Source organism: Varroa jacobsoni, unplaced genomic scaffold (genome assembly GCF_002532875.2).
Source record: "Varroa jacobsoni isolate VJ856 unplaced genomic scaffold, vjacob_1.0 scaffold_392, whole genome shotgun sequence".
Classification (NCBI taxonomy): domain Eukaryota; kingdom Metazoa; phylum Arthropoda; class Arachnida; order Mesostigmata; family Varroidae; genus Varroa; species Varroa jacobsoni.
In genome coordinates, this window is record NW_019213294.1 from 272,280 (window position 1) to 283,504 (window position 11,225).

Below are 11,225 nucleotides of genomic sequence, written 5' to 3' on the forward strand. Positions count from 1 at the left end.
TTTTGTCTGAGCGTCCTGTACGTCTACACGATCTGCTGCAACAAAATGGCCCCTTTAAGTATGGCCCAATTGCTAAGTTCATCAGCCGTGTTGAATAAAATGCATAAATGACACTAATCGTTTTGGCTCAGTGAAAGAAGAATCAAGTTTGTCAAGTGCTAACAGCCAAGATACTTGAAGAAAATAAGATCTGCAGTGTACATGTACTATCGAAATCTAAATAGTCTGAATAATAGAAAACGTTTGATTAGAACTAAACGACCGATCTACAGAAATGACATATCTTTTGTTAAATACATTACCCCTTTATTCGTTTGTACAGCACCCCGTAGACATAAACCTCTGGTCTCCTATTTTCTGCCGAGTCATCGTTTTTACCATTGGTATTATTATTATTAATGATACATTTTCTTTATTTTTACATATTAAACAAGCCGATAAAACCAAAGAGGAAGCAAATTCAACCATTTTATTATTTGTCATTACTGTGGAATTTATTTACATGCATATACAAGATCATAACATCAAACACTCGATGCTGCTGCATAGTGTTTAGTAAATTATTTTTGTTGGAAGGTCGCTGGGTCGGTAAGATGGCATATTAAAAATATCTAGAATAGCTGTGTAATTTTTCTTTGAACCTTGTTTCCCACTGAATTATACTGTACTACTATAATGTACTACATTGTAATTCTAGTTTTGTTTCTTGCAACATAAAATCGCTTCTCCCATAGATTTAGATAGATAGATTTTAGATAGTCGCTTGCCTTCCTATAGATCTAATTAAGCTCTAGGCCTAAATTTACCCTTTACTTTTCCATTCCTCCGCAAGTGGAACGAAACACATAAGTCACAAATCATCATCGTCATTCGCCATTATGATGAACTATACCAAGACACCTGTAGCGTTACCTGTATGCTTCGGATCTGTCTCGTCTTCTTTACTATTTACTCATTCAGTGTACATTCTCATGCCACGTCTATCACACATAGGACGATATTTTCAATTCATTCCATCCTAATAATGTTTCACCCTACCACATTTTCGCAAAAGTCTCAAACCATTTTAAAGTAAATGATGAATATGAACTGCCAATAATAGTTCACTGTAATCCAATAAAAAAAAACTAATACGCAAATAGTCAGTCGTTGCACCGATCTGCTCAACATTTGCTTCCTGACTGCAGGCGTGCTCTCCACTTGGTCATCCATACCGATAGACTATTGATTTCTGAAATATTTATAATCATACGAACAATCAATATATTAATGTATACGTTGTTGCTCTTGCGAACATTGGTCACACCGGCTCTACAGCATTCCATGAAACCTATATGTGTATATATATGTATGTGTGTGTGTCAAAGAAGTATCGGGAACCTTGCTTTAAACCAACCGCATATGCCTAAATAGTTCATATTTCGGCTGTTCTCTCTGAACTCAGATCGTAGCTCCCTGGAAGCAACTCGACAATTTTTGCACAAGGAGCAACTATGCTTCCTCCCGTGCTAGCTGTGGGGTCGTTCGGAATACGCCTTATCCTTAGGGTTTTTTTTTTAGTAGCTTGATAAGTAGTTGATGCCTTAATCCAGTACGTTATGCACGCTTTTCGGTACTCGATTTTTCCGTTGCAGAAAAACAAAACGCGGCTGAAAGTCACTCACTTTGAAGCGGTGGCAAAGTAGAAATCACGGGATCGTATGCCCTGAAGCTAAACCTATAAATAACAGATAGACAGGCAAAATTAAGTTAAGCGCTACAATTCCGCCACGGACCCGTTTCTAACTGATAAAAGCCAAAGGTATTATTCATACATTCTAGACACATTAATATACACATAATTTGCAAAAAAAAAATGTCCATTGATTCTTAACTGTTTCTGATAAACCTTCACTTTCGCCCTATTCCTAGTTGCGCTTACCATCTCGCACAATCGACTTTCGTTCTAGCATTGACCCGTCTATTAACGCATTTATTTAACAAATGAATTTTCTATCACATTCATTAACATAGACTCTTCAGATCTTGGTGTGCATACATATCCACTCCGGTCATTATACCTGCGCTCGATTTACACTGCTCATGCATTGCCAGTCTGTACAGAACCATGTACATATGATATATATTCCATGGTATGTAAATCACACACAAATGATTATGCAGACTTTACGATACGATTAACGCATAGCGGTACACTGTAACGGTCTGCTCTGATGATATAAATAGATGCATATTATTTGCAGTAGCTATTTTGTGATTTGCGGAATGGGGTTCTGTGAATCATTTTGTATGTGCCTTTTAACACTCCTTGCTGCCAGCATCAATAGTCTACTGCGATATTGTGGTTTATTTATGACCACCATTATGAGATGCCATTAGGGTTCTGATCGTTTTCTGTTTCTTTTGTGGCCAAGTCTATCTTATATAGATGTATTGTATTAGACAAAAAAGTGGAATAGTAATAATGTGTAGACCAGCTATTCATTCTGAGACCGGATCAAAATCAGTTTTGTGAGCTTCTGACTGAAAAAAATAGTAGCGACACAACATCATATTTTAACTGAAAAGACTGCCAAATATTTTTTTGGCCCACTCCAATTATATAATAGTCCAAACATATCATCGTCATATTATGTTACCGTAAGACCTTGGTTACAGCACGACACGATCCGGAATGAGTTCCTAGGAAAAAGTCCTTCTATGCCATTTAGCCCGCACCTACATCCACATACGTACATATTTCTATGTAGCGACTATCGCTCACTAGCATGCGTCTCTAACGGACACTGGTCTAGTAAGCGCGTGCAAGTCGTCTTCCTGTACGGAACGTAGATGTTTTACATACACTCTTACTTTAACTTCTAAGGTAGAATATAGTTGCGTTCTTGCTCTCCAATTAGTAATATGTTATGCTTGCACCATAGCTTTGACTACTAGTACCTCTAAGGCATCCTGTTACTGGTAATACAAAGTTACCCTTCTAATAGATAATCTTAGCAAACGGTATCGAGAACCATCGGCTTATAGGTACATGCTAATTCACTTGCATATAATCATTTGAATCGCGGTAAGATGTTATATTAGCTGATATCATAGCTAGTAGCGGATGCTTGTGTTTTCTTGCGCTCCACTCACTTCTAGCATATAGTACGCACATGTTTGTCTTCTAGCTGCTATCAGAACAAATGGTTTATGAAGAGATTAACCTGTTGACCGATCTCAGTGTAAAACGAATGCAACGAAAATGTCTAATCCAAGGCGCGCTGTTAAGCTTTGTGCCATCCTTTGTTGTTTTCAAATATTTCGGGGAATCGCTTACTGAACATCGATCGACTCAAAATTATAACCTGACAATGTTGATAGTATTCTATAATTTAAACTTTGAACTCAATGAACGCAGCCATGGCTTGTAGGCACCAGCGTTACTGGCTACTTAGTAGATGTTCTCCTCAAACACTATCGCCCTAAAGAACGATTGTATAAATTATGACTATTACTCACATTGTTTTTTTTATTCAAATGCCTTTGCGTGATCGATTCCATGACACAGCGTAATCTCTCATTCGTCAAACGAATGCCATCTTTTCCCAACGATGCCAAACTGGAAGTGCACATGTTGAATAACTTGCGCGTGGTAAAATGGACGATAGAGTCCAAGCGTGATTGACATACGAACATTTTTCGGCACGTCGATAATCTAACGTTTCTACAGTTATGGCTGAGTCACTTTTTACAATTTAAAAATGGATAATAATGGAAAAAAGGCACTCGGAGTACATATCCGAGCCTCGTGTGTCTTAGAATTTTTTCATCAGAATAGCGTATGGGCAGATTTGGTAAAATGGGAACGTAACCGATTCTCCAAAGTTATTCTATAAGTAGGAAAAAAAAATAATGCACACGTACAAAACAGCTTACCAAAGAAAAGTATATAAATACACTTGCACAAATATAAACAAATCGAAACTCCTCGTCGATCGAAAATACTGACATGTTTTTCAAACACCTAGCAAGGTGCTGCTTCTTTTTTTCCTTTCCAAGAGAGGGCTAATTCATACCGTTCTCTCAGTCGATTATGTAAAAAATCTATCTATATGTGACAACTATCGGTACAGCATATACACCGTGACCACCAATATAACCGGAATCTCAACATCTGACCTGTGCTTAAGTTTTTGCGCTTGTGAGGTCTTTTAATTAGCGTTGGGTGGGTGTAGCTACCGTGGGCATTCGTTCATGTTAGCGGCCTCCATGATGTCACGACTCTGTCGGCGAAAGACGTTCACTTCGTGTCACGTAAGCATTCGTCTAGCAATCTTCCGCCATCGCTTCAGTATTAGAATGGGCACATGACACAAGACACTTGCTACAAACGAGATCCGCCGTACGACCCAATGGTAAAGACGGTCAAATCCAGAGAACGGCGCGTAACCGTCGTTAATATATCGGACGTAACAGTAGCCATCCCTGGCCATGCCGCGTACTTCATAATATTGTGGCAAATAAGAGTGCAGCACAAAGCCGCGGCGTGTATAAAAGTTAATCGCTGCCATATTCTCGCTCAGCACGTGAAGAAAAACCGCGCGAGACTTCGACGACGTGTCCTGTGCGGGCTCCGTACGGAGGAATTCAAGCAAGGAATTGACAAGCAGCGAGGCGATCCCGCTACGCCGATGATCCCGACAAACGCCCAATACGAGTATGTAAGTCACCTGCGAGTGCAATGGAAACTTAGCCGACAAAATTTCTTGATCTTCTTGTCTGCAGCTGTTTAAGGCTTTTGTTTGCGCAACGACAACGCCAATGATTCGGCCACGGTGCACTGCGGCTAGAGAGAAGTACTTGCCGTTGTTCGACGTTATATCCTGATACCACGAGTCAGGATATTCGATGGGGAACCACTCTTGACATTGGACTTTTACCGTATCGAGATCGGCGGTGGTAAGAAATCGCAGCTGTACCTGCATGGGGTCAACCATCGCTGCACTAGTTTCTTCACAGGCAGGTGTGCCTGTTTCTACAGGGTTTGACATATTTGACTAGTTGTCTTTAATTTAGAAGCAGTAATTGTAATTGTGTGAATGAAGGCAGATGTTTTCCAAATGTTAATCAAATAAAATAAACGGCGTAGAAGTTGTTCGTATATACTGGTTCATGACCATTATAGTAGAGTAAATGATTTTAACGGCCAGTACTATTTGTATTTGTTTTTCTTTTTTACTTGCTCATATTAACCACTTCATAGGTAACCATGTCGATTCTTACGCACAAACGTCCACCGGATATACCCTTTCTACTTTTACTAGTACATATCTACCTTATTACGATGCTATATTTTCTACTATATACAACGTGCATCGGGATTTTCTCTCAGGCTGAAGGTACGAACACATCAAGATGGAATAGGAAAAAAATCGTTGAGAAAATGAAGGTTCTTGACAAACTTTTGCTGAACTGCTCCAATGTCTTCGGAAGGTTAGACCACGCTTCCGCTGCTGATCTTATTATTAATTTTATGATGGTTGCTTGCTGTTTATCGTTGTCGCACTTGCTAAGTTGTACTACTGCATGATCTTACGCGCAGTAGTTAATTAGTAGCTGAAGTTAGATCGTAAGGTATTTTCTTTCTCATTAAAGTGCCGTAGTCTTGATCTCGTTTCGTAAATCTTCCTGGCTCGCTTCTGCCGTTTTATACTGTTACCACCATTGTCGTCAGCCTGGTTGTAAGTAGCAGGTCATCACTATTCTACTGTCGAAAGCCGACCCGACTTCCGCCTGAATGCGTGTTTGAGCGACCGGGTGCTTGAGAACATAGGCGGCGCCCTGCCCGGGACCGTCGAGATGGCAGCAATGGTGTTGGTCGTTTAACTGATAGTGGCGGTATACCTGAATTTTGCTGGTCTCCTCAACTTATTACAGAGTAAGTGCCTCAAGAGCGCAATGACCATAAGAATCTACTGAGACACCCTTATTAGAAGGAAATGGTGTTGTTACCGCAGGAGTTGTCACTTTATACTGTTGAGTATCAAAAGCAACTACTGAAAGACCTCTGAGACGAGAGCGGTCTTTCGAGAACGGAAAATTCGCGCATATCTATTTCGGGCTTTAGCGGAATTTGCCACCATTTTACTAAGGGTTTGTGCAGAAGGAAGCAGCGCTGCAACCAGCCTACCCCCCACGTGGGGGCCCAGCAACACGCTGCTACACTTGCCCACCACTGTGAGAAGGACCACGAAAGCAGCTCCCACTACCACAGAAAACAATAATAACAATACACACTACTCATCAGCTGGTGACTGTTCACTCTCGGCATTGATCATTGTAACAGGCGATGATTTTGCCTGTCGTAGGCTACTCGAGGCGGGCGATTGACGGACCAGTCAATGGGATTGAGATGCTTAGTCGTACTGAAACGGGATTTACCTACTAATTGTGCGAGATAAGAGATTCTTTTTACAGGTTTAAACACCCAACGAGAGAGACAGAGTAACTATTTATAGATAGAATTTAGCGAACGTTTATAGGTATTACCTAACATCCTTGTACTTGTTTTATAGTTTTACTATACCAGCCTTAAAGAATGTCGATATGTACATATTTTATATGCACAGTTCTCACAGGAATGAGTAAAGTGGCGAACTAAAGCAGGAATATAAAATACGAATTGATAGATTCATTTCGTTAGGTAGCGTTATTCTCCGTAATGTTCGAGCCGTCGGTACAAGCATTTATCACGGAAGTGATGCGAAATTATTTCTGAAATCTAAAAGCACTTAGTGTCATTTATACAGAGGCTGCCGTCGTCATTGGACTCTGTATCGCAATAAAAAACCGACTGACAACAATCGCTATGGCTTCGCGGACCGAGTTTGGATTCCAAGTTGTCAATTCCGTTCCTTACGACGTACCAAACGTCGTTACCCAAGCGTGCCTGATTGATGATAGCAACAGAAATGGCCAATACAAACGTGTTTATATTCATTCTGCACGTTCTAGTTAACATGTGTTTCTATCCGTATATCTGTAAGTCTTGACCCAGTGGTTTCGATCGATTGTTTCGGTGACTTTCATAACGAGCATGGTTTAAAAATGATCATATCGGTTTCGTGACACTGCCATCATACCGATTTGTATAGGCCATCTTTAGGTCGTTTACTTCTTCATAATTAAGTGTTGGGTGTGACCTTGTTTAAGTCAACACCTCTCGGTGGGTTTGCGATTAGGTCAGGGAAACGGAGGCGAGCCAGCTCGCCTCTGTATCGGCGAGTCAATTTAGAGATATAGAATAGTGTCACTGATGCGTTGTCTTGTTGCGAAATGAGATAGAATACGCTCTCGTTGCTGAGGCGAACCACACCGTTCGTTCCCATTTGGTTTACCCGGTTATTTTGCTTCTTCTCCACACGATAACAAAGGTTCCCGAGACTCACGGAAAACCCAGAGTAGCCAAACTGTTGACGGCACGCATTCGTATGACCTTTTGATAAAATGCTCTACCGTTGAGCTGTAATTGGTGGGCAACAGGGGCTGGAAGGCATGTGGTATTAAAATGAACGTTAACTATTGTCGAACGAATGTCGAAAATGCCTTGTGTTAGTTTTGGAAATGCTTGCACTCTCCGTTACAATATGAGATTCTACTCTATATTTTTCTTAAGTGCCAAATATTTCCTAAAGTAATAAAGAAAAACAAATAAATAGACTATTATGTTTGATATAAGAAAAGGGCATAGGGATAGTTTGTCACAACATTATAGTACTACTTCTATCTGCATGCAGACCATGTAAGTTAACTTCGGATAATAATGGGCTTGTAACTTGACTTCAGTAGTACGCTTCAAGCTATTAATTCTCTATGCTTCATTAAAACTGCAATGCGGTAAAGGTGATTGTTTTCGCTGTTGAATACTTTACTTTCACATAATCGACAGATTCTGGCATCGATTATTGGTAATCCCGTTTACTCGATTTTGACCTGGCTAAGAGACGAGAAAACCTAAAGGAACGGTAAAAGTATTCAATTGCGTTGCAAGCGATTATGTTCTCAGCTTAATGCGCCTCTAAATTGCCCCTAGATAGTGCACGCCACTCGTGAACAACAAAATTGGGTGATTTTTTTTAACCGAGAAATAACCACATGGTGCGTCTCTCGGTCTCTGAGGTAATTCTATGACATGTGGAAAACATATCGCTCGCTAAACATAACGGCACAGAAGAAAAGGTCTATCGAAAAAAAAGGATAGACGTTTTAAGTATATGATGTATGCTAGATCAGCTAGTTAGATCAGGTAGTTAGATCAGCTAGAAATGTTACATAATTTCAGACTAATACACACTGCATGGACATTAAACGGTGCATATAGATATATAGTATATATATATATACTTATTCAGTGATTGTTGCTCTAAAAGGGACTGATTGAGTAAAATAAACACTCAGTTTTTCCATTTGACTATTTGCGCGCGTTTTTTTATTCAAAACGGGGGATGAAGAATGCCTAAAGATGAGACCTACGTAACAATCTGTCTTCGCTGATCGCTTCAAGTTGCGATGCAGCAACCTAAAGTGTTGGGATTCGTCCAGTTGGGGATCAGTCCAGCTCTTACTACCTTAAAGCAAGCCAATGCGAGTCAACACGTATTTTAATGTCAGGTTTTTCTTTTCCTACACTTTTTTCGCAGGTTGTTATCATGAGACTGGATGGGCCTAATGCTGTGGGCGGAGTACTCACAATGCAAATCCAATCCAGATTTACGACGGGGTCTGCAATGTCTGCTGGTAATACTGTAGGCAAGCACGAAAAGCCACGAGCCCCGTAAAAACACGATATTACCTATAGTACTGTAGGTACTAGATTTCAAGTGTACGAACACAAAACTGCTAAGTCTCACTTAATGAGCACTCGAAAAGTAGCGTTATTTCCTAAAAAAAAAATAACAACAGTAAAACTGGTGTTTTAATCCGGCTTCCATGTCTTTAAACGTATAACAGTTTGCGTTTAAAACAACATGATAGTTATATTGAAGCAGCGTCAAGTTTGTTATCCTCTGATAAATGTAACCGCTAAAAGGATTTTGCTATTACAGTATAGATAACTTAACATCAAACATGACCACAAGGAAACATTGAAAAGTCCATCAGCAACTGAATGCATTTTTAATATATCCAGTTATTAATTTGATTTATTATGAGAAATGCAAAGTAAAAATTCTATTATGCCACTTAAAAAAATGATCTAATATATAATAGTTATAATATCTAATTGTAGTAGTTAAGATGATTTACTTATATTTCAAACACTTTTCGATGTAGCGGCTTTATGTGTCTCCAAAGAGTTAGATACACGTCTCTTTGATTGGTACCCTTATGTAAATTTTTTTTAAAAAAGAAACACATAATTGTGTATCGTCGTTGAAACTGAAGCAGGTGTCTGTCCAATATAAGAACCATAAAATATAGTATCATATCCAATGAGACATTGTGTAACGTCAAGGTCGGTTTATACAAGTATCTATATTGTTACACTTATGGGCTACGATTTGGCACTTGAAGCTGGGTCAAAAACCGATCTACTTTTTATTATACATTTCGTTATATTTACTCTATTCTTGGATATGTGATTTCGATATTGGTAGATATCAAAATGACGTAATCGTATGACACAGACTGTGCTGAAGCCGAGCTATGTAGATGTTGGCCGTGAGACGCTCAGCCTTCTTCTACAAAACATTATTTTCGATCATACGAAAGTTTTCTCCATGTACGACAAAATCAAATTTATATGTGTTCCGATATGAATATGTTTGATGACATTTAAAAAAAAAAAGAAAAAAAAAACAAATATACTATTTTGGTTTGTCACATTGATGAAACATTTAGAACATTTATACTTTGGTTGTAAGTTGAACTCGCCTGTTTCACACGGCCATTTGAATATTTTGGTATGAAGATGCAGAGATGACTACCGAATTTGTTAAGCATTATCCCGCTTGCGTAATTTTTACTGGCATTGAAGCTTTCGCTGGCCATTCGGCCGAGTAAACTATTGGCTGAGTCGTTGTTTACTAAAAACATCTTTTCATGAGAAAGCTGCTGAGCGACTTTAATTTAAGAAATCGCTATATGACAGGGTATTCTTACAACTTTGAATCCAATGGAGTATTACACTGGTTACGAAATAAGCATTATGATGAACAGTGATTACATAATGCCTGAAAACTGTTATGGTAAACAAGTCACAATAGAAGCATTAACAAAAAAAAAAAAAAAAAAGCTATTGTGAGTGCTATTCAGTACCTGTAAGCCGTTTATGTTGCCAATAACAGTATCGCGAATTCGAATATAAATGAGATTCTTTTGTATCGTAAATTCCCTTTTTCCTATGCAGTGTTTCAAATATGCGCGCGCTTTGCAAGCCTCTGATTGAAAGCGACCAGACGTTGCTGCCTTAAGCTTTTCCATTGACACTTGTTAATTACACAGTCTATATAATCTTATATTTTATCTTGACATTAACGCCCTGCATCACACCAGTATGCAAACATAATTTGAAACAATTGTAATATAGACAGCCAATATCGATCAACCATGTCCACAGTTTGCACAGATGTCCCAATTATCGCAGCTATCGATCAGCTGATTTATAAACAGCTTATATCGATGATCTTTATCTTATTACATTTAGTAGCGCAACGAAGGCATAGGATTTTCATGTTCTACTGTGTCTACCTGTTATTGATATTGCTTCCGCATGATTTTTGACCAGCGCGAGCGCATATACAAATCCCTATATGGATAGTAAAGCTGTGCGAAAATTTCCAGCGTACTACCAACGACTTATACGCACTCGCTTATAACTGCTGGGTTCTGCCTGTTCTTAGTTACTAAACAGATAGCCTGCTTATGGTTATTCTGACGTCGAAATTCTTCAAGGAACGGGTAGCTAAAAATCTAAAAGAATACCACTAGCTCCAAGTTAGATCCAAGATAGATAAATACATACGCAGACATAGAATATCCGATCGGTACTACTACAAGCAGCGCTTAATTCTCTTTATCGTGACTTCCGTAAATTTGTATGATACGTTATTTAATATTTGCCGCGAGTCATTTGTGATTAATCCGTTGAATCTGGGTAGATAGCCAGACCAGTATCCTCTGTTATCGCTACGGCCATGGCCCCCGTAAATGCTGCATTCTTGTTGCGCACGTACTTTTCTCGTTTT

The 11,225-nt window shown here is 39.1% G+C and overlaps 1 protein-coding gene across 2 annotated transcripts; it reads right to left on the reverse strand.

The window, feature by feature from the left end:
• Positions 1–438: 438 nt before the first annotated feature.
• On the reverse strand, positions 439–6,312 carry Naa60 (N-alpha-acetyltransferase 60). 2 transcript variants are annotated; one of them, XM_086968120.1, is made up of 3 exons: positions 3,502–6,312; positions 1,665–1,717; positions 439–1,231 (listed from the first exon to the last, which is right to left on the reverse strand). In XM_086968120.1, the coding sequence occupies exon 1, from the start codon at positions 5,031–5,033 to the stop codon at positions 4,293–4,295; it is 741 nt and encodes a 246-aa protein (XP_086824246.1). In that variant the 5' UTR covers positions 5,034–6,312; the 3' UTR covers positions 439–1,231; positions 1,665–1,717; positions 3,502–4,292. The 2 variants fall into 2 exon arrangements, with proteins under 2 accessions (XP_086824246.1, XP_022688247.1); XM_022832512.2 differs by having other exon boundaries at positions 439–1,717.
• Positions 6,313–11,225: the final 4,913 nt, after the last annotated feature.

What these genes read in the sequence shown, in the direction of transcription:
- Naa60 (XM_086968120.1), bottom strand. Translation starts at nt 5,033, where the DNA reads ATGTCAAACCCTGTAGAAACAGGCACACCTGCCTGTGAAGAAACTAGT.